At 35.8% G+C, this 23,883-nt stretch overlaps 3 protein-coding genes across 3 annotated transcripts; all 3 read right to left on the bottom strand.

The window, feature by feature from the left end:
• Positions 1 to 3,940: 3,940 nt before the first annotated feature.
• LOC146158988 (uncharacterized) lies at positions 3,941 to 7,447 on the bottom strand. The gene is made up of 4 exons (XM_083384150.1): positions 7,062 to 7,447; positions 5,815 to 6,812; positions 5,274 to 5,412; positions 3,941 to 4,378 (listed from the first exon to the last, which is right to left on the bottom strand). The coding sequence occupies exons 2-4, from the start codon at positions 6,008 to 6,010 to the stop codon at positions 4,219 to 4,221; spliced, it is 495 nt and encodes a 164-aa protein (XP_083240276.1). The 5' UTR covers positions 6,011 to 6,812; positions 7,062 to 7,447; the 3' UTR covers positions 3,941 to 4,218.
• A 1,086-nt stretch (positions 7,448 to 8,533) lies between these two features.
• LOC146158987 (uncharacterized) lies at positions 8,534 to 10,646 on the bottom strand. Its single transcript, XM_083385527.1, has 3 exons — positions 10,336 to 10,646; positions 9,789 to 9,927; positions 8,534 to 8,895 (listed from the first exon to the last, which is right to left on the bottom strand). Exons 1-3 carry the CDS (start codon positions 10,502 to 10,504, stop codon positions 8,736 to 8,738), a joined length of 468 nt encoding a protein of 155 aa, XP_083241653.1. The 5' UTR covers positions 10,505 to 10,646; the 3' UTR covers positions 8,534 to 8,735.
• A 9,141-nt stretch (positions 10,647 to 19,787) lies between these two features.
• LOC146158986 (uncharacterized) lies at positions 19,788 to 22,492 on the bottom strand. The gene is made up of 4 exons (XM_083384817.1): positions 22,359 to 22,492; positions 21,550 to 21,788; positions 21,007 to 21,145; positions 19,788 to 20,114 (listed from the first exon to the last, which is right to left on the bottom strand). Exons 1-4 carry the CDS (start codon positions 22,490 to 22,492, stop codon positions 19,889 to 19,891), a joined length of 738 nt encoding a protein of 245 aa, XP_083240943.1. The 3' UTR covers positions 19,788 to 19,888.
• Between the last annotated feature and the right edge of the window lie 1,391 nt (positions 22,493 to 23,883).

Here is a 23,883-nt window from a genome sequence, read left to right as displayed (position 1 = left end):
TTCTGAATTTGGTTGCTTTTATGGGAAATGAAAATCAAAAGACGTTGAACACTTAGCCTCGACGCTGGCTGCGGCTCAAGAAACAATACTCTTAGATTTGGAGCATAATGGTTGGAGGTTGTAGTGAGACGTAATAAGAATATCAAAGCCCATACAGAAGAAGGTATCTAGATGTTGAAAATGAATATAGAGTTATTCGAAACGTCCAAAATGATACCTTCTTCTGTATGGGCTTTGATATTCTTATTACGTAATACTCTTAGCATGGCACCTTTTATAAACGCCGTCCATTTTTGTTTCTGACAACGCAATGATTCATCAGTCGTGTTACGCTGTCACATCACTGTGTAAATTGAATTTCCTAACGTCCGCTCTTTCAATAAGTACTGTGTTGAAATTTATTTTATATATTTTTCGTGAAATATCTGGCCTTAGTTAATTCTGTTCATGGGGGATTTATTAATTTTACGCAAATGGAATCTTTTGTAAATTTAACGCGAATATAATCTATTTTTCATTCATTTTAGTGTTGAGAGCTCAAGGCGGGCACGACTCATAAAAGGTGAAGAACCACTGGTTCATGCTTTCTTAATTATTCACGTAAAATTGTTATATTCGGTGTTTAGAAGTCTATTCTACGCAATGTGTATCGCCATGCTTTTGTATGTTGATTATTTCCGTTCGGTTTATTTACGTGCAACAGTTTATTTTTGCACTTTTCTATTTGTCAGTTATAGATAATCCTAATCTATATACGAAGAATATAGAAATGGCAGAAAACAGTTGGCTTCGTTGAGAACATTTAAATATTCAAAGTTTAAATGGACCTCAAATAAACGAAAGGATTGCTTCCAAACTACTTTTGTACATCCATTTAAAAACAAAAGGATAACATTTATAAAAGAAAACCATAAAGACTAAACTAACTATAGAACTGAATAACACGAAAATAAGTTTGTTTGATTGTTTAAAATTTTAATAAGATGCTGATGATGCTTTTATGATCGAAATATATTATTATTTATCATATAACACCAAAACAAACTGATTTTCGGATAACAAAGTTATGTACTTAGTTTAATTCTTATCAATGACGTGCAACCAGAATCGTATGTTTTTCACCATTCGGATTCAGGCAGATTAAAAGTAAATCACCAACTATATGTTTTAACAAAATATGGCAAATATAAAAACGGATTTTGGTGTCTAATTAAATGCGTATCGCCATCAGGGACATATGAAGAGATTGAGTGCAAAATAAATCTGTAAAGTCAATTACTTTTAAAGTAAAGCTCTCTCTAAACAGGCTAAATTCTTTCCAGCCGTTTTTCCGCGGAACACTAGTGTTCTGTGAAAATGGTCAGGTGTTCCGCAAAATTTTATTAATTTGACTGCTGTCCAAGAAACACCGGTCGAAATCACTGGTTTAACACAATAGTCGAAGTATGAGCTTTTGTTTTTATAAAAAGTGATTATCCACTATCACCAGTGTGAATGCTCCATAGTGCTTTGCCTTAATTTTAGCGATCAGGGGGAAATCCTAACAATTTTTAAATATAGAGAAAATCTACTTTTATTGGGGCGATTTTACATTTAGGCACAATAAAAAATTAGATTTCGAAAAAGCAATAAACAAAAATGTGAACGACACAACAAAAATTATGGCGAAGAAGTTTTAATAAACAAGATGATGGACGTAGACACAAAATGGAGTCTGCTTTAAAATCGAATTGAAACCAACAAGTGCTTCGTATGCACAGGAGAAAATGCCTGTTGTAAGAACTATAGGCCTTTGGTATATTTCCGTTTTAAGTTCATTAATTCAGTAGCCCTCTAGTAATTTCATTGGTTGGACTTAAGACAAATGACCATCTGAATCTAAATGTCCAAAGCAGTCACTTTACAAAAAAAGGTTTTTTTTACCAAAATACGCTTGATAATTAAATATTTAAACTATCAGTTTAAGCTTGCATAACCTATTTAAAATCGCCAGCTATTTACCTATTATATTAGTACCAAATAATTTGACGCACTCCATAGCTGAGACTGTGACGCACTCCATAGCTGAGACTGTTTTAAAACAGGTTGCATTCATGAAGTTTAAGGTAGCGGAAATATAGTTTGGGTCATTGTGCTGACACTTATAGTGATTCGTGATAGAACTTATATAGTCTGGCAGTTGTTTTCTCACGCTTTTACGTGGCACTTTTGTTGAAGTTCGCAATATGACTTTCACGACGTCGTTACCAGTGTATTGTGTCTATACGTGACAGTAGATATAATGATGTAATGTAATGATGTTGTTGTTCGTGTTTGAACACGGTCGAACAGCGTTAGTCGTGCTTGTAAACAACGCGATGTTCACACCGCAAGTTTCTGGCGGCAAATTTTAAAATTAACACGCGTTGCTCATTACTCTTTTCATACTATTTAGCTTTGGCTGATTAATCCATGTCTGCCAATGACCATCAATGAGACAAAAGTTAGCCAAATTTATGCAGAAAAATATAGAATCATAATGCTTTTCCATACAGCTGTACCCAATGATGTAAGCTTACTTGTTTGATTAATTGCGAACGGCCAATGTACCAAATACATATGTGTGACGCTATGTTGTGTACACAAAGAGCTGTGTAACTCGTTGCCTATTTTCGAACGAGACCTATTTCATAGCTTCACGTTTTTACCACAACCCTTAAACAAATTTAAGGGATCCACCCCTGTTCAGATCCTTTTATTTTTTCTACAATCAAATCAAAATACTTTAGAAACTTTGACAGAGTGGTGGCATTTATTCAAGAATTCCTGCAATGTTAGTAAAAACTCGCTAAATGTATAGTCTATACCAGTGGTTCTTAACCTTTTATGGTTCGTGGCCCCCTTTGAAAGGCTCTCGACTCTCGTGGTCCCTGCTGATGAAAATACCAAGCATTATGTTTAAAGTCTTTTCATTTGTTTTACTTCTTCGCGTTAATAACCAATACAGCAATTAATCAACGAATAAATGCACTTACTTTCTACAAATTTACCATATAAGTCATTTTAATTTAAACTAGCTTAGTTAGTCATTACTAATTTTGTTCTTCGACGCCATCAAGGCATTTTCATATTCGGCTCTGTTTTGTACTGAGGCAAGCGATGTCATTGCATTCGTCGAGATGATTACTCGATTTTGGTTTTATTAATGCGTTACTATTAGCCTACTTGACAAATAAGCTGAATAAACCGGTGAATGTTGGCCTAAAATGACCCTTTGGTGACCCGGTAGCGTACTTTATGCGTTTTACGGTGAAATGTTTCTTTTGCAACTGAACGCCCTTGAAGGAAATTGCGAACCGTTCCACACACTAGAGTTTCTCGCCTTACAGCTTTTGTAGGACACTTAATGATTAGGCGAAGGGTATCGGCAAGTAATATTGGCCGCTCGAAAAAAACATATTTGGCCGCTCTAAAAAACCGCTCCGTGGTCCCCCAGGGTGATGAGGGCCGTACGGTTGAGAAACCCTGGTCTAAACAGTTTATATAGCATCAACGACTTCTTACCGTTTACTAAACGCAAAAATTTGCTTAATGATCAAATTTACGGAGCGAACGATGGTTTCCGCCTTATATTTTTAATGTGACTTTGTATATATGCTGTAGCCCTTGGCAAATTTATTCTGTTGTCTTGGCTATATATATTTCTTATTTTTAAAATCAGGTTGAAAAACAACATAACTTACATAAGGCTGTATTCTGTAAAATTTCTCAGATGTAAGCCAACACTGGTTTAAATGCATTAAAAGCTTAATTTGATTATTTCGCTATGTCTTGTTAATTGTTTCTGAGTTTTGGGGTTAACTTTCGTTCGCCCTTACAATATTAATATCCTATTCGATGTTGAAAGCTGCGTATATAAACATAGTGCCTTGGAAATTACCGCAAGAACAATCCAGAAACATGCTGTGGGAATTTTATTACAATGTCGTATGAAATGCAAGCATTCAAAGAAAATGTTATTTCGCCGTAATGTATTTCCTGGTATAGCGGTTGAATTTGCTGCGTAAACCGTGATGAGCCCACTGAAGTGTACTTCCTTCCTTGTATATGATGAAACACGTGAGTCACACACTTTATTCCGCCATAGCAATGCAAGACGAAGAGAACTTTTATGACGTTTTTATACTACATGGTTTATTAAGCGCGGAACACAATGTGCACTGAACAGTCCACTGAGCCTTACGAAAGAAAGTTCAACTTGAATGCAGTTAAAAACGAAATGGCACACAAGACGATCCACTGTGAAGCAGTTCGTGTAGCTCCGCCTTTAAATTTGTATGTTCTGGAAGGATCCCAAGCGTTGCAGTTCGAAGAGTAACAACACTTTGATCTGCAGTTTCTGTAAAAAACATTTGTTGTTGCTACTCGACTAATATTGGATTTTTATGCATAAAGTCTTTTATTTACTATACCGTCTATTTGTTTCTAAAAGTAATCCTTATTTTTACTATTATTTCGTATAAAAATGTCCGGCATTGTAGATTGGTATTTAATTTTTTACAAAGCTCAAGGGACAATGGCACATTCAAAAACTCTGTTTACTGATTTGCACAGAACCAATATTTTCAAAGCGAATATTCAGACATTTATGCATTTATTTAGGCAGAATTAATTGATCTGAAAAAAAAAACACAGGTGATATGTCACGCTCATACGCTGTTAGGCTAACAACCACAAATAAATTAAAGCACTTCGCCAACCTTGTTTCATATTAGGATTCATAGAAATTTAAAGCAGGATTGTTAACACGTTATTTATAGCATCCCTATATCTAAAACCAAAAGTGGCACGCGAGGTGATTTTTCAGGGCACGCCAAATGATTTATCGCACACCTTATATCACCTTAAGAAAGTGCAACCATTCACTACTACATTATTAACATTGTTATTACATCACTAACACTAGCCCCAACTAAATGGTTACACACGTTTTCAGTTCGTGTGAAATACAGGTTGTAGAGTCCGAGCCGGACTCGCGACTAGATGAAATTGCACACTTTTGCCGGAGTCGGGGTGGCTTTTATCCGACTCCGCAGCCCTGGTTGCCAGCGCAAAACCAAACATAGAAAAATGTTTGGCACGCGAGTTGATGATTTTTTAACATTAGTCATAAACTGGCACACTGCATACAAAAGGTTGCCGACCCCTGATTTATAGCATCCCCATCTATAACCAGCCTAAACTCAGGTCTTTAGTCTTTAATGCTCAACAGTCAGCAATAAAGTTTTACTTACTCTGCTTGAATGTTAGAAGCTGATGGTATGTTGAGTTTTGAAATGACGGGTTCCAAAATTTTGCAAAAAAGGGTGCTATTGCAGTAATCGAGAGCCGGGGCACAGGCAAAGGTTGTCTGAGGAAAAGAAATCCCGTGTCCTACAAGCAGATAAAAATAATTTTCAAAATCGTAAATATCGTTAGCAGACCAGTACAATAAGACCTCTAATTTACAAAATGGAATCTATTGAGATAAATGAAAAAAAATATTTTTTTAGAACTAAAACAAAGATTCACGGGAATGTTTCCTAATAAACACTTCCGAAATGTATTTTTGCTTAACAAGGATAAATAATTTATCCTGTTTTTAGTTGTGGACAATACGTCGGTAGGAATTATGTTTCAAACAGATAAATTTATACACCCCCCCCCCTTTTTTTCACCGTAGCTAAACAGAGGCCTAAACGCTGTTGGATGTTATTGTTTTCGCTAATCATGACACTACTGGGCACCGACCAAAAAAACACAACACGAGGAACCCGAAATAAATGCAACAGTTACCTTTAACTATTCCGGTGACATCGATGTCGTTAGTCAGACAAGCTGTCGTACAAGAACTGCTGCTGTATGTGTCGTGCGCATAGTTAATAGCGCCAGTGTGGCAACGCAAATATCGGCCTTTCCACGGCGTTTCGACCAAGTCGGGTCGCATGGTGCTGGCCACTGCTACACTGACCGTGGACGGGACGGTAGACATGGCGATGGACAGAACATTTTCATTTCCCGAGCCGTAGTTTAGTTTGTAATCTTGCTTGGGCTTGTTGCAGCGGTATGTGGAGCAGCAAGTTGGCTGGCAGTTCCTGAAAACAGTTAAGCGATTAGAAAAACTTGCTTCGTTGTTAAATTTCACCAAGTACTTAAGTGGTTTTAGCACACAAAAAATGTTCAGTCACAACATCAGCTGAGAGGGTCAAATAGTAGTTTTCCAAGTAATGCGAAATCAGTCTGTGCCTTTTTATTGTATGAAAGCAACATGACCATTTAAAGTACAGTTTGAGACGTTAAGAAAAGTCAATTTTGCCCTTAAGAACACTTAACCTGCCCTAGTATATACGATTGGCCTATAGTTAAAACCTATAGTTGAAATCAATAATAATACCAAGCAACGATATATAGCTTCTACATGGAACGTTATACGTACCAGATTTCGAAAAGTTAAAGGCTTTTCGAGTATCACTTTCTCATAACACTTATACTTAATACGACACCAGCAACTGCTTTGTGTTTGCAAAAATCATTCAAAAGTATATAATAGTTCATTTTCACATTGCAAAATAAAAAATCAACCCAAAAGTGGGTGCCAGTGTATAAAAAAATGGACTACAATCAAGTAAACAAGCAATCTTCACGTTTATTTATTTACCTTATTTTAATATCGTAACCTCTTACGGCGTTTTGGGCGACGTTGGTTACTGTTCTGCATGTTGCCTCCTTATCAACGCAGGATAACCCAGGGCTGGTGCAGCTAAAACTGGACTGTAGGAAATTGATCGCCATACCTGAAATAAAAATCGTCACGTCTAACTTTGCATTGCATTTTTTTTAAATTAATCGATGCGAAGGGAAACTAAGTAGCATTCTATTTTTTTTTTCAATTTATTGACAAAGAAAATTATTTTTCACCGTTAAGGGTGGAATATATCTTATTTTAAGAGGCCATTAGTATAAAAAGTTTTTTTTTAGTTTCTTAACAAAGGGGCACTGCCTAACAAAGGAAAACATATATTTCTAGCTTAATTAAGGCTTACCTTTTCCTGTGGCGTACGCCATGTAATCGGTTCTCATACATGAGGTTGTGCAAGTGGTGTCGGCGACAGTATCAACAGCGTAGTTTTTTACCCCGGTCTGGCATGTAACAGCCATTGCGCAGGCAAGCATTGAAAACAGGCAGGCGAAGCTCAGCCATTTCTTCATCGTGCAACTTTTGATAGCAAGCTTAACGCTACCAGGAATGCAAATAAATTATTGAGCACTAAAAATTCTAAAAAGCCAAAAGATTCTTTATTTTAACCTTTGCCGAAGTTTTTAATGACTTAAAATGATGCGGCGTAACTTAGTTATACTTCGTTTGTTTACTCAGGTTAAATGTTTATATTGCGACATAAAAAAGCGAGTTTAAGACTTGCCTCGACTCTGGCTGTAACACAACAAAAGACGACAACCCTTCTGCGTGTTACGTTTTATGCGTCTCGTCCATTTTTTCTTCGCCAAGACATAGTTACCTCAATGCGCGTGACGCTTGAACGTCACGGTACATTTTGACCTTTTCAATGGACGCAATTTCACCGAATCTGAGTTAAAGTTTTATTTTGTGTACTTTTTCATCCCTTTTTGAAATATCTATTCTTACGTAATCCTGTCATAGGCGATTAATTAATTTTACACAAATGGAAGCTTCTGGTAAATTAAACTCGAACAGAATTCATATTTCATGCAATTTAGTGTTGACAGCCCAAGAATGTTGCCTCAACTCAAGAAAGGTAAAGAACCACTGATTCATGCCTTTTCATGTATTTGTGTAAAATTTGTTGTTTGCGGAGTTAGAACACGCCTTTTCATAGCTTCTCGTTTTTACCACGTCCCTTAAACAAATTTACGGGATCCATTCCTGTTCAGATAATTTTATTTTTCGTACAATCAAATCAACTTTTAGAACTTTTGACAGAGTGGTGGCATTTATTCAACAAGTCCTGCAATGTTATTAAAACTCGCTAAATGTATTGTCTATACAGTTTTTACACGACTTCTTACCGTTTACAAAAAGCAAACATTTGCTTAATGATAAATTTATGGGCGAACAATGGTTTCCACCTTATCTTTTTAATGTGACTCTGTATATATGCTGTAGCCCTTGGCCATTTTAATCTGTTGTCTTGCCTATATATATTTATTATTTTTAAAATCAGGTTGAAAACAACATAACTTACAACAGGCCGTATTCTGTAAAATTTCTCAGATGTAAGCCAACACTGGTTTAAATGCATTAAAAGCTTAATTTGATTATTTCGCTATGTCTTGTTAATTGTTTCTGTGTTTTGGGGTTAACTTTCGTTCGCCCTTACAATATTAATATCCTATTCGATATTGAAAGCTGCGTATATAAACATCGTGCCTTGGACAGTACCGCAAGTACAATCCAGAAACATGCTGTGGGAATTTTATTACAATGCCGTATGAAATGCAAGCATTCAAAGGAATGTTATTTCGCCATACTGTATTTCCTGGTATAGCGGTTGAATTTGCTGCGTAAACCGTGATGAGCCCACTGAAGTGTACTTCCTTACTTATATATGATGAAACACGTGAGTCACACACTTTATTCCGCCATAGCAATGCAAGACGAAGAGAACTTTTATGACGTTTTTATACTACATGGTTTATTAAGTGCGGAACACAATGTGCACTGAACAGTCCACTGAGCCTTACGAAAGAAAGTTCAACTTGAATGCAGTTAAAAAAGAAATGGCACACAAGACGATCCACTGCGAAGTAGTTCGTGTAGCTCCACCTTTAACTCCGTAGCTTCTCGAATAATCCCGAGCGTTGCAGTTCGAAGTGTAACAACACTTTGATCTGCAGTTTCTGTAAAAAACATTTGTTGTTGCTATTCGACTAATATTGGATTTTTATGCATAAAGTCTTTTATTTACTATACCGTCTATTTGTTTCTAAAAGTAATCCTTATTTTTACTATTATTTCGTATAAAAATGTCCGGCCTTGTAGATTGGTATTTAATTTTTTACAAAGCTCAAGAGACAATGGCACATTCAAAAACTCTGTTTACTGATTTGCACAGAACCAATATTTTCAAAGCGAAGATTCAGACATTTAGGCATTTATTTAGGCAGAATTAATTGATCTGAAAAAAAAACACAGGTGATATGTCACGCTCATACGCTGTTAGGCTAACAACCACAAATAAATTAAAGCACTTCACCAACCTTGTTTCATATTAGGATTCATATAAATTTAAAACAGGGTTGTTAACACGTTATTTATAGCATCCCTATATCTAAAACCAAAAGTGGCACGCGAGGTGATTTTTCAGGGCACGCCAAATGATTTATCGCAAACGTTATATCACCTTAAGAAAGTGAAACCATTCACTACTACATAGTTAACATTGTTATGACATCACTAACACTAGCCCCAACTAAATGGTTACACACGTTTTCAGTTCGTGTGAAATACAGGTTGTAGAGTCTGAGCCGGACTCGCGACTAGATGAGATTGCCACTTTTGCCGGAGTCGGGGTGGCTTTTATCCGACTCCGCAGCCCTGGTTGCCAGCGCAAAACCAAACATAGAAAAATGTTTGGCACGCGAGTTGTTGATTTTTTAACATTAGTCATAAACTGGCACACTGCATACAAAAGGTTGCCGACCTCTGATTTATAGCATCCCCATCTATAACCAGCCTAAACTCAGGTCTTTAGTCTTTAATGCTCAACAGTCAGCAATAAAGTTTTACTTACTCTGCTTGAAGGTTTGAAGCTGATGGTATGTTGAGGTTTGAAATGGCGGGTTCCAAAATTTTGCAAAAAAGGGTGCTATTGCAGTAATCGAGAGACGAAGCACAGGCAAAGGTTGTCTGAGGAAAAGAAATCCCGTGTCCTACAAGCAGATAAAAAGAATTTTCAAAATCGTAAATATTGGTCTTGATTTTCAAAAATAAATCTATTGAGAAAAATAGTAGAAATTCATTTTATTAGAACTAAAATAAAGATTCGCGATGTTGCCTATAATAAACACTTAAAAATGTGTTTTTAGTATGAATAATTTATCCTTCATTTAGGCCAGTGTTTGATATTCAGTCTATATAAATTATGTTTCAAACAGATATAGTTTCTGTTTTAAACAGATATAACGCATGAGAAACACAGTAAAAAATTGACCCCTTTTTGACAATCGCTTAAAGTAGCCTAAAGTAGATGTTAGCAGTTGTTTTTTCTGCTAATCATGACAATACTGGGCACCGACCAAAACACCACACAAGGCAACCGAAATAAATCTAACAGTTACCTTGAACTATTCCGGTGACATCGATCTCGTTGGTCAGGCAAGCGGTCGTGCAAGAACTGCTGCTGTATGTATTTGCGGCATAGTTAATAGCGCCTGTGTGGCAACGTTTCACCGCAATTGCGCAGGCCAGCAGAGAAAATAAGCAGACGGAACTCAACCAAACCTTCATTGTGCAACTTTGATTTTAATGGTTAAACGCTACCAGATTGGCAAACAAGGTATTTAGGACTCAAAATTCTAAAAAAGCACAAATCACGATATTTTAAACTCTGCCAATACGATTTTATTAACTTGAAATGTTGCGGCGCCATTTATCCTAACCTTGTTTGTTTACTCAATTTTGATGTGTTTATTGAGAAACGAAAACAAAGCGACGTCAACACTTAGCCTCGACTCTGACTACAACAAACGATAACCTTTCTGCGTGGCACGTTTTATGCACATCGTCCATTTTTGTTTAGCCTTTTTTGTTTTTGCATATTTAGCACTTTCGTTCGCTTTATTTACGTGCAACAGTTTATTTTTCAATGTTCTATTTATCAGATATAGATAAGCCTAATCTATATACGAAGTATATAGAAATGGCAGAAAACAATTGGCTTCGATTAATAGATTTAATAATTTAAGTTTAAAAGCAGCTCAAATAAACCGAAGGACTGCTATGCAAATACTTTTTACGTCCATTCAGAAACAAAATGAAAAATATATAGAAGTAAACCATAAAGATTAAACTAAGTACACAACTAAGTACAAGTCTTGTTGTGATAAATACCAGCACTGTTTAGACTTTAAAGTAGGTATTCCTCAAAAATGTAATCAATGTTAACCCTCCAACTTTAATGTTAATATTTGCCAAGATTCCAAATTCCCCTTTTAAAACTTCCAAATTTTCCACTAGAAGGGAATTACCCCCTGTTAAGAACCTCTGCGTTAAAAACAAGTTTGACGCATTGTGAGCATAAACGATAAGCCATATCAATCCATCGCTAAATGCTGTTTTACAATAGGATACATGGCGCTGAGGTGGTTGGCAGAAATATAGTTTGGGGCATGATGCTGTCCATCATCGTGATTCGTGATGGAACTAACATAATCTGTCAGTTGTTTTCTTTCTGAATTTGGTTGCTTTTGTTGCGAAATGAAAATCAAAAGACGTTGAACACTTAGCCTCGACGCTGGCTGCGGCTCAAGAAACAATACTCTTAGATTTGGAGCATAATGGTTGGAGGTTGTAGTGAGACGTAATAAGAATATCAAAGCCCATACAGAAGAAGGTATCTAGATGTTGAAAATGAATATAGAGTTATTCGAAACGTCCAAAATGATACCTTCTTCTGTATGGGCTTTGATATTCTTATTACGTAATACTCTTAGCATGGCACCTTTTATAAACGCCGTCCATTTTTGTTTCTGACAACGCAATGATTCATCAGTCGTGTTACGCTGTCACATCACTGTGTAAATTGAATTTCCTAACGTCCGCTCTTTCAATAAGTACTGTGTTGAAATTTATTTTATATGTTTTTCGTGAAATATCTGGCCTTAGTTAATTCTGTTCATGGGGGATTTATTAATTTTACGCAAATGGAACCTTTTGTAAATTTAACGCGAATATAATCTATTTTTCATGCATTTTAGTGTTGAGAGCTCAAGGCGGGCACGACTCATAAAAGGTGAAGAACCACTGGTTCATGCTTTCTTAATTATTCGCGTAAAATTGTTATATTCGGTGTTTAGAAGTCTATTCTACGCAATGTGTATCGCAATTATTTTGTATGTTGATTATTTCCGTTCGGTTTATTTACGTGCAACAGTTTATTTTGCACTGTTATATTTGTCAGTTATAGATAATCCTAATCTATATACGAAGGATATATAAATGGCAGAAAACAATTGGCTTCGTTGAGAACATTTAAATATTCAAGAACAATTTAAAGAACATTTAAATATTCAAATAAACCTCAAATAAACGAAAGGATTGCTTCCAAACTACTTTTTTACATCCATTCAAAAACAAAAGGATAACATTTATAAAAGAAAACCATAAAGACTAAACTAACTATCGAACTGAAGTTTGTAAGTTTGTTTAAATGTTTAAAATTTTAATAAGATGCGAAATATATTATTATTTATCATATAACATCAAAACAAACTGATTTTCTTTTACAAAGTTATGTACTTAGTTTAATCCATATCATTGACTTGCAACCACAATCGTTTGTTTTCACCATTCGGATTCGGGCAGATTCTGTTGTTCAACCAAAACTAGTGATTAATAGAAGTAAACCACCAACTTGGTTGCAACAAAATAGCAAATATAAAACGAATCTCTAAAGAATGCGTAACGCCATCAGGGAATCATGAAGAGATTGAGCGTAAAATAAATCTTTAAAGCGAATTACTTTTAAAGTAAAGCTCTCTCCAAACAGGCTAAGTTCTTTCTAGCCGTTTTTCCGCGGAACACCAGTGTTCTGTGAAATATGGTCAGGTGTTCCGTAAAATTTTATTAACTTGACTACTGTCCAAGAAGCAATGGTCGAAATTATTGGTTTAACACAATATACGAAGAAGTGATTATCCACTATCACCAGTGTGAATGCTCCATAGTGCTTTGCCTTAATTTTAGCGATCAGGGTGAAATCATAACAATTTTTAAAATAAGAGAAAAACTACTTTTATTAGGGCGATTTTACTTTTAGCAATAATAAAAAGAATGGATTTCGAAACAGCAATAAACAAAAATGTGAACAACACAGCAATAATTTCGGCGAAGAAGTTTCAATAAACGAGATCATGGACTTGGACACAAAATGGAGAGTAATTTACAATCGAATTGAAACCAACAAGTGCATCGTATGCACAGGAGACAAAAACTGTTGTAAGAACTATAGGTCACTGTTTTGTCACAAAACCTTTTGCCACTGTGTTTATTGGTAACATAATATACCAGATATTATCTTTAACCCTATGGTATATTTTGATTAATTCGAAGAAACGCATTGTGACGTAATAATAAAAAAGGTGTACCCAAAGTATCTGTACCGTTTAGATTTTAAAGTGGGCTTTGCTCATCAATTGAATCAGTACTAACCCTCCGACTTTAATGTTTATATTTGCCAAGATTCCAAATTCCCCTCTTAAAACTCGCAAATTTACCACTGGAAGGGAATTAGCCCCTGTTGAGAACCTTTGCCTTAGGAAAAAGTTAGACGCATTGTGCACATAACAAGATTAGCAATATGACTCCATAGCTCAAGGCTGCTATAAAACACGTTGCATTCAAGAAGTTTAAGGCAGCGGAAATATAGTTTGGGGCATTGTGCGTGATAGAACTTATATGGTCTGTCAGTTGTCTTCTCACGCTTTTACGTCGCACTTAAGATGAAGTTTGCAATATGACTTTCATGACGTCGTTATCAGTGTGTCGTGTCTATACGTGATCGTTCGTTGTGCTTGTAAACAACGCGATGTTCACACTGCAAGTTTTTGGTGGCAAATTTTAAAATTAACACGCGTTGCTCATTAGCTTTTTCATACTATTTAGGCTGCTTATGAAAATCAACCCATGTCTGCCATTGAACATCAATAAGCCAAAAGGTAGTCAATTTAATTCAGAAAAAATGGAATCATACTTCTGATCCGTATGCTGCTGTACCCAATCATGAGCTTAATTGTTTAATTAAATAAGTTCTGAATCATTTGTGTAAAGCGTACGTTCGCCAACGTGTTTTTGTATAACAATTTTTTTGCGAATATTGTGAATTATACCTTAGTGGTGCGAATGGTCAATGCTTATTTGTCTGTTGTTTTGCGTACTTTTTAATCCTTCTTTGTGAAATATCAAGCCTTAGCTAATCCATATCAAGCCTTAGGTAATTGGCGATAAATTAATTTTGAACAAATGAAATCATTTTGTAAAAATAACGCGAAAGCATATTTGAGCATTTTGATTTTATAAGCCACTGGATTCTGCTTTCTTAAATATCCGCGTAAACATTGTTGATTTCGTTGTTTTTATGTCTATTTTAATGTACGCAATTTGTTTGCCTTGTTTTTGTGCATTTACGTATAAGAGTTTATTTTGCACTGTTTTTTTGTTTTTTTTGTCAGATAAAGATCAACCTAATCTTTATACAAAGGATAGAAATGGCAGAAACCATTTGGCTCCGTTCAAAAGATTTAAAAGATTATAGAGTGTGTATTTGCAGGTTAAGGTTCGGTCAAGTTTCGGCTACTTTCAGGAGGTTTGAGAAAATTTACGTAAAAGCCTGCGTCACGTCAAGCGCTTAAAAGTGAAAAACGTGACGTAGGTGTAAGAAATAATTCCATTCTCCTTACAATCTCCGAATTTTAATAAATCACGGAAAGCCAACTTGTATCAGACATCCTGACTTATCTACGATGAAACAAGTGAGTCATATTGTTTATTTCGCCAAAGTAATGCAAGACGAAGAGAACCTTTGACGTTTTCATACAAAACAATATACACCTGTAGAGCCCACTGAGCATTACGAAAGAAAGTTCAACTGGAATACTGTTAAGATAGAAATCGCACACAAGACGATCCACTGTGAAGCAGTTCGTTTAGTTCCACCATTAAGCGTGTACCGGTATTTTCTCGAATAATTCCGAGCGTTGCAGTTCGACGAGTAACAGCACTTAGATTTGCAGTTTCTGCAACAAACAAGTGTTAATCTTTTTAGACTATTATTGACTTTTTAGGCATGAAATCTCACGTTTAATGTAATTCTGGTTGTTGACGCCTGACAAAGTAATATGTGACAATTCTTTCGTCGAAAAACGCCCGACATTGTAGATCGGCATTTCATTTTGTACCAAGCTCAAGGAACAATCCCAAATTAAAATATCCTGATTAACTCATTTGCACAGAACTTAGTATGTTTAGTGCAAATATTCAGATATTTTAGAATTAATTTAGGCAAAATGGAATCGGTCAGAATGTAAACCCCCACAGGTGGGCCCGAGCTTCTACGGTATTAGGCGAGCGACCCAAAATAATTCAAATGTTATACAACACCAGCTTTGTTTTATATTAGGATTAAAAATATCTTGAAGCAGGGTTGGTAACAAGTCATTTTTAAATTTCCTGGATATAAAACGTGCAATTCGAGCAAAGCCCAATTTAAAGTCTAACGAATGAAACAGTGACAATGAAATGACTGTAGATACTAGAGCCCAAACAAAAGCCTTTAATGCCCAACCGTAAGTAATAAACTTTCACTTACCCTGCTTGAATGTTCAAAGCTGATGGTATGTCGAGGTTTGAAATGACGTGTCCCAATTCATTGCAATATCTATTTGTTTTTGCAGTAGTCCAGAGACTGGGCACATGCAAAGCTTGTCTGAGGAAAATACGCCATTTGTCCTAAAAAAAAAAAGGTTCCAAATTCAAACCACTTAAAAATATTCAAAACAGGCAAGCAACGGTAGCAATACAATGAGACCCCTAATTTTCAAAATTAAATCTATTGAGATAAATGATAAAATTATATTTTTTAGAGCTATAAAATGAAGATTCACGAAAATGTTGCCTAATAAACACTTGCTGAAATGTGTTTTTGCTGATAAAAAGATGAAGCATTTATTATTCATTTAGCTAGTGTTTGATATTAAGTCTGTGGGAATTATGTGTCAAACAGAATAGTTTATGTTTTAACAGTTATACCACACAAGGATCACAGCCAAAATTGACCCCCTTTTTTACCATAGCTTACTAAACAGCAGCCTAAACAATGCTGCTGGCAGCTATTATTTCTGATAATCAGGACATTATCATATAACATCAAAACAATTTTCATTTTTCGTGAAATATCTGGCCTTAGTTAATTCTGTTCATGGGGGATTTATTAATTTTACGCAAATGGAATCTTTTGTAAATTTCGCGAAATATAATCTATTTTTCATTCATTTTAGTGTTGAGAGCTCAAGGCGGGCACGACTCATAAAAGGTGAAGAACCACTGGTTCATGCTTTCTTAATTATTCACGTAAAATTGTTATATTCGGTGTTTAGAAGTCTATTCTACGCAATGTGTATCGCCATGCTTTTGTATGTTGATTATTTCCGTTCGGTTTATTTACGTGCAACAGTTTATTTTGCACTTTTCTATTTGTCAGTTATAGATAATCCTAATCTATATACGAAGAATATAGAAATGGCAGAAAACAATTGGCTTCGTTGAGAACATTTAAATATTCAAAGTTTAAATGGACCTCAAATAAACGAAAGGATTGCTTCCAAACTACTTTTGTACATCCATTTAAAAACAAAAGGATAACATTTATAAAAGAAAACCATAAAGACTAAACTAACTATAGAACTGAATAACACGAAAATAAGTTTGTTTGATTGTTTAAAATTTTAATAAGATGCTGATGATGCTTTTATGATCGAAATATATTATTATTTATCATATAACACCAAAACAAACTGATTTTCGGATAACAAAGTTATGTACTTAGTTTAATTCTTATCAATGACGTGCAACCAGAATCGTATGTTTTTCACCATTCGGATTCAGGCAGATTAAAAGTAAATCACCAACTATATGTTTTAACAAAATATGGCAAATATAAAAACGGATTTTGGTGTCTAATTAAATGCGTATCGCCATCAGGGACATATGAAGAGATTGAGTGCAAAATAAATCTGTAAAGTCAATTACTTTTAAAGTAAAGCTCTCTCTAAACAGGCTAAATTCTTTCCAGCCGTTTTTCCGCGGAACACTAGTGTTCTGTGAAAATGGTCAGGTGTTCCGCAAAATTTTATTAATTTGACTGCTGTCCAAGAAACACCGGTCGAAATCACTGGTTTAACACAATAGTCGAAGTATGAGCTTTTGTTTTTATAAAAAGTGATTATCCACTATCACCAGTGTGAATGCTCCATAGTGCTTTGCCTTAATTTTAGCGATCAGGGGGAAATCATAACAATTTTTAAATATAGAGAAAATCTACTTTTATTGGGGCGATTTTACATTTAGACACAATAAAAAATTAGATTTCGAAAAAGCAATAAACAAAAATGTGAACGACACAACAAAAATTATGGCGAAGAAGTTTTAATAAACAAGATGATGGACGTAGACACAAAATGGAGTCTGCTTTAAAATCGAATTGAAACCAACAAGTGCTTCGTATGCACAGGAGAAAATGCCTGTTGTAAAAACTATAGGCCTTTGGTATATTTCCGTTTTAAGTTCATTAATTCAGTAGCCCTCTAGTAATTTCATTGGTTGGACTTAAGACAAATGACCATCTGAATCTAAATGTCCAAAGCAGTCACTTTACAAAAAAAGGTTTTTTTTTACCAAAATACGCTTGATAATTAAATATTTAAACTATCAGTTTAAGCTTGCATAACCTATTTAAAATCGCCAGCTATTTACCTATTATATTAGTACCAAATAATTTGACGCACTCCATAGCTGAGACTGTGACGCACTCCATAGCTGAGACTGTTTTAAAACAGGTTGCATTCATGAAGTTTAAGGTAACGGAAATATAGTTTGGGTCATTGTGCTGACACTTATAGTGATTCGTGATAGAACTTATATAGTCTGGCAGTTGTTTTCTCACGCTTTTACGTGGCACTTTTGTTGAAGTTCGCAATATGACTTTCACGACGTCGTTACCAGTGTATTGTGTCTATACGTGACAGTAGATATAATGATGTAATGTAATGATGTTGTTGTTCGTGTTTGAACACGGTCGAACAGCGTTAGTCGTGCTTGTAAACAACGCGATGTTCACACCGCAAGTTTCTGGCGGCAAATTTTAAAATTAACACGCGTTGCTCATTACTCTTTTCATACTATTTAGCTTTGGCTGATTAATCCATGTCTGCCAATGACCATCAATGAGACAAAAGTTAGCCAAATTTATGCAGAAAAATATAGAATCATAATGCTTTTCCATACAGCTGTACCCAATGATGTAAGCTTACTTGTTTGATTAATTGCGAACGGCCAATGTACCAAATACATATGTGTGACGCTATGTTGTGTACACAAAGAGCTGTGTAACTCGTTGCCTATTTTCGAACGAGACCTATTTCATAGCTTCACGTTTTTACCACAACCCTTAGACAAATTTAAGGGATCCACCCCTGTTCAGATCCTTTTATTTTTTCTACAATCAAATCAAAATACTTTAGAAACTTTGACAGAGTGGTGGCATTTATTCAAGAATTCCTGCAATGTTAGTAAAAACTCGCTAAATGTATAGTCTATACCAGTGGTTCTTAACCTTTTATGGTTCGTGGCCCCCTTTGAAAGGCTCTCGACTCTCGTGGTCCCTGCTGATGAAAATACCAAGCATTATGTTTAAAGTCTTTTCATTTGTTTTACTTCTTCGCGTTAATAACCAATACAGCAATTAATCAACGAATAAATGCACTTACTTTCTACAAATTTACCATATAAGTCATTTTAATTTAAACTAGCTTAGTTAGTCATTACTAATTTTGTTCTTCGACGCCATCAAGGCATTTTCATATTCGGCTCTGTTTTGTACTGAGGCAAGCGATGTCATTGCATTCGTCGAGATGATTACTCGATTTTGGTTTTATTAATGCGTTACTATTAGCCTACTTGACAAATAAGCTGAATAAACCGGTGAATGTTGGCCTAAAATGACCCTTTGGTGACCCGGTAGCGTACTTTATGCGTTTTACGGTGAAATGTTTCTTTTGCAACTGAACGCCCTTGAAGGAAATTGCGAACCGTTCCACACACTAGAGTTTCTCGCCTTACAGCTTTTGTAGGACACTTAATGATTAGGCGAAGGGTATCGGCAAGTAATATTGGCCGCTCGAAAAAAACATATTTGGCCGCTCTAAAAAACCGCTCCGTGGTCCCCCAGGGTGATGAGGGCCGTACGGTTGAGAAACCCTGGTCTAAACAGTTTATATAGCATCAACGACTTCTTACCGTTTACTAAACGCAAAAATTTGCTTAATGATCAAATTTACGGAGCGAACGATGGTTTCCGCCTTATATTTTTAATGTGACTTTGTATATATGCTGTAGCCCTTGGCAAATTTATTCTGTTGTCTTGGCTATACATATTTCTTATTTTTAAAATCAGGTTGAAAACAATATAACTTACATAAGGCTGTATTCTGTAAAATTTCTCCGATGTAAGCCAACACTGGTTTAAATGCATTAAAAGCTTAATTTGATTATTTCGCTATGTCTTGATAATTGTTTCTGTGTTTTGGGGTTAACTTTCGTTCGCCCTTACAATATTAATATCCTATTCGATGTTGAAAGCTGCGTATATAAACATAGTGCCTTGGAAATTACCGCAAGAACAATCCAGAAACATGCTGTGGGAATTTTATTACAATGCCGTATGAAATGCAAGCATTCAAAGGAATGTTATTTCGCCATACTGTATTTCCTGGTATAGCGGTTGAATTTGCTGCGTAAACCGTGATGAGCCCACTGAAGTGTACTTCCTTACTTATATATGATGAAACACGTGAGTCACACACTTTATTCCGCCATAGCAATGCAAGACGAAGAGAACTTTTATGACGTTTTTACACTACATGGTTTATTAAGCGCGGAACACAATGTGCACTGAACAGTCCACTGAGCCTTACGAAAGTTCAACTTGAATGCAGTTAAAAAAGAAATGGCACACAAGACGATCCACTGCGAAGTAGTTCGTTCAGCTCCACCGTTAACTCCGTAGCTTCTCGAATAATCCCGAGCGTTGCAGTTCGAAGAGTAACAACACTTTGATCTGCAGTTTCTGTAAAAAACATTTGTTGTTGCTACTCGACTAATATTGGATTTTTATGCATAAAGTCTTTTATTTACTATACCGTCTATTTGTTTCTAAAAGTAATCCTTATTTTTACTATTATTTCGTATAAAAATGTCCGGCATTGTAGATTGGTATTTAATTTTTTACAAAGCTCAAGGGACAATGGCACATTCAAAAACTCTGTTTACTGATTTGCACAAAAATATTTTCAAAAGCGAAGATTCAGACATTTAGGCATTTATTGAGGCAGAATTAATTGATCTGAAAAAAAAAACACAGGTGATATGTCACGCTCATACGCTGTTAGGCTAACAACCACAAATAAATTAAAGCACTTCACCAACCTTGTTTCATATTAGGATTCATAGAAATTTAAAGCAGGGTTGTTAACACGTTATTTATAGCATCCCTATATCTAAAACCAAAAGTGGCACGCGAGGTGATTTTTCAGGGCACGCCAAATGATTTATCGCAAACGTTATATCACCTTAAGAAAGTGAAACCATTCACTACTACATAGTTAACATTGTTATGACATCACTAACACTAGCCCCAACTAAATGGTTACACACATTTTCAGTTCGTGTGAAATACAGGTTGTAGAGTCTGAGCCGGACTCGCGACTAGATGAGATTGCCACTTTTGCCGGAGTCGGGGTGGCTTTTATCCGACTCCGCAGCCCTGGTTGCCAGCGCAAAACCAAACATAGAAAAATGTTTGGCACGCGAGTTGTTGATTTTTTAACATTAGTCATAAACTGGCACACTGCATACAAAAGGTTGCCGACCCCTGATTTATAGCATCCCCATCTATAACCAGCCTAAACTCAGGTCTTTAGTCTGTAATGCTCAACAGTCAGCAATAAAGTTTTACTTACTCTGCTTGAAGGTTTGAAGCTGATGGTATGTTGAGGTTTGAAATGGCGGGTTCCAAAATTTTGCAAAAATGGGTGCTGTTGCAGTAATCGAGAGACGGAGCACAGGCAAAGGTTGTCTGAGGAAAAGAAATCCCGTGTCCTACAAGCAGATAAAAAGAATTTTCAAAATCGTAAATATCGTTAGCAGACCAGTACAATAAGACCTCTAATTTACAAAATGGAATCTATTGCGATAAATAAAAAAAACAATTTTTTTAGAACTAAAACAAAGATTCACGGGAATGTTTCCTAATAAACACTTCCGAAATGTATTTTTGCTTAACAAGGATAAATAATTTATCCTGTTTTTAGTTGTGGACATTACGTCGGTAGGAATTATGTTTCAAACAGATAAATTTATACACCCCCCCCCCTTTTTTTTTTCACCGCTGCTAAACAGAGGCCTAAACGCTGTTGGATGTTATTGTTTTCGCTAATCATGACACTACTGGGCACCGACCAAACAACACAACACAAGGCACCCGAAATAAATGCAACAGTTACCTTTAACTATTCCGGTGACATCGATGTCGTTAGTCAGACAAGCTGTCGTACAAGAACTGCTGCTGTATGTGTCGTGCCTATAGTTATTAGCGCCTATGTGGCAACGGAAATATCGGTTTTTCCACGGCGTTTCGATCAAGTCGGGTCGTTTAGTTCTACCATTAAGTGTGTACCGGTATTTTCTCGAATAATTCCGAGCGTTGCAGTTCGAAGAGTAACAACACTTTGATTTGCAGTTTCTGCAACAAACAAGTGTTAATCTTATTCGGCTATTATTGAATTTTTAGGCATAAATTCTCATTTTTGATTTAGTTTTGGTTTTGAAGCCTGAAAAAGTAATATGTTACAATTCTTTCGTGGAAGAACGCCCGACATTGTAGATTAGCATTAGATTTTGTACCAAGCCCAAGGAACAATCCCAAATTGAAATACTCTGATTAACAATTTGCACAGTACATAATATGTTGAAAGCAAATATTCAGACATTTTAGAAATAATTTAGGCAAAATGCGATAGGTCAGAATATAAACCACCACAGGTGGGCCCGAGCTTCTACGGTATTAGGCGAGCGACCCAAAATAATTCAAATGTTATACAACACCAGCTTTGTTTTATATTAGGATTAAAAATATCTTGAAGCAGGGTTGGTAACAAGTCATTTTATAATTTCCTGGATATAAAACGTGCAATTCGAGCAAAGCCCAATTTAAAGTCTAACGAATGAAACAGTGACAATGAAATGACTGTAGATACTAGAGCCCAAACAAAAGCCTTTAATGCCCAACCGTCAGTAATTAACTTTCACTTACCCTGCTTGAATGTTCAAAGCTGATGGTATGTCGAGGTTTGAAATGACGTGTCCCAATTCATTGCAATATCTATTTGTTTTGCAGTAGTCCAGAGACTGGGCACATGCAAAGCTTGTCTGAGGAAAATACGCCATTTGTCCTACACAAAATAAAAAAAGGTTCCAAATTCAAACCACTTAAAAATATTCAAAACAGGCAAGCAACGGTAGCAATACAATGAGACCCCTAATTTTCAAAATTAAATCTATTGAGATAAATGATAAAATTATATTTTTTAGAGCTATAAAATGAAGATTCACGAAAATGTTGCCTAATAAACACTTGCTGAAATGTGTTTTTGCTGATAAAAAGATGAAGCATTTATTATTCATTTAGCTAGTGTTTGATATTAAGTCTGTGGGAATTATGTGTCAAACAGATATAGTTTATGTTTTAACAGTTATACCACACAAGGATCACAGCCAAAATTGACCCCCTTTTTTACCATAGCTTACTAAACAGTAGAGCCTAAACAATGCTGCTGGCAGATGTTATTTCTGCTAATCAGGACAATACTGGGCACCGACCGAAAACACCACGCAAAGGCACCCGAAATAAATATAATGGTTACCGTAAACTGTAAAGGTGACAACGATCTCGTTGGTCAGGCATGCTGTCGTACACGAACTGCTGCTGTATAAGTTGTGCGCATAGTTAATAGCGCCTGTGTGGCAACGGAAATATCGTTTTTTCCACGGCGTTTGGATCAAGTTGGGTCACGTGGTGTTGGCCACAGCCATTGCGCAGGCAAGCAGTGAAACCAAGCAGACTGAGCTCAGCCAAATCTTCATCGTGCAACTATGATTTTAATGGTTAAACGCTACCAGGATGGCAAACAAACTATTGAGCGCTAAAAATTCTAAACAAGCACAAAACACGATTATTTTGAACTCTGCCGATAAGATTATATAAACTTAAAGTGATGCGGCGCCATTTATCCTAACCTTGTTTGTTTACTCAATTTTTATGTTTTTATTGAGAAACGAAAACAAAGCGACGTCAACACTTAGCCTCGACTCTGGCTAAAACAAACGATAACCTTTCTGCGTGGCACGTTTTATGCACATCGTCCATTTTTGTTCAGCCTTTTTTGTTTTTGCATTTTTAGCACTTTCGTTCGCTTTATTTACGTCGCACAGTTTATTTTTCATTGTTCTATTTATCAGTTATAGATAAGCCTAATCTATATACGAAGGATATAAAAATGGCAGAAAACAATTTGGCGATTTTAGTTTTAGCAATAATAAAAAGATTAGATTTCGAGACTGTTTTAAAACACGTTGCATACAAGAAGTTTAAGGCAGCGGAAATATAGTTTGGGGCATTGTGCGTGATAGAACTTATATGGTCTGTCAGTTGTCTTCTCACGCTTTTACGTCGCACTTAAGATGAAGTTTGTAATATGACTTTCATGACGTCGTTATCAGTGTGTCGTGTCTATACGTGATCGTTCGTTGTGCTTGTAAACAACGCGATGTTCACACTG

This window comes from Ascidiella aspersa, chromosome 3, assembly GCF_963924565.1.
Source record: "Ascidiella aspersa chromosome 3, kaAscAspe10.2, whole genome shotgun sequence".
Classification (NCBI taxonomy): domain Eukaryota; kingdom Metazoa; phylum Chordata; class Ascidiacea; order Phlebobranchia; family Ascidiidae; genus Ascidiella; species Ascidiella aspersa.
Note: the sequence above shows the minus strand (reverse complement) of the source record. Positions and strands in the feature narration are given on the sequence as shown.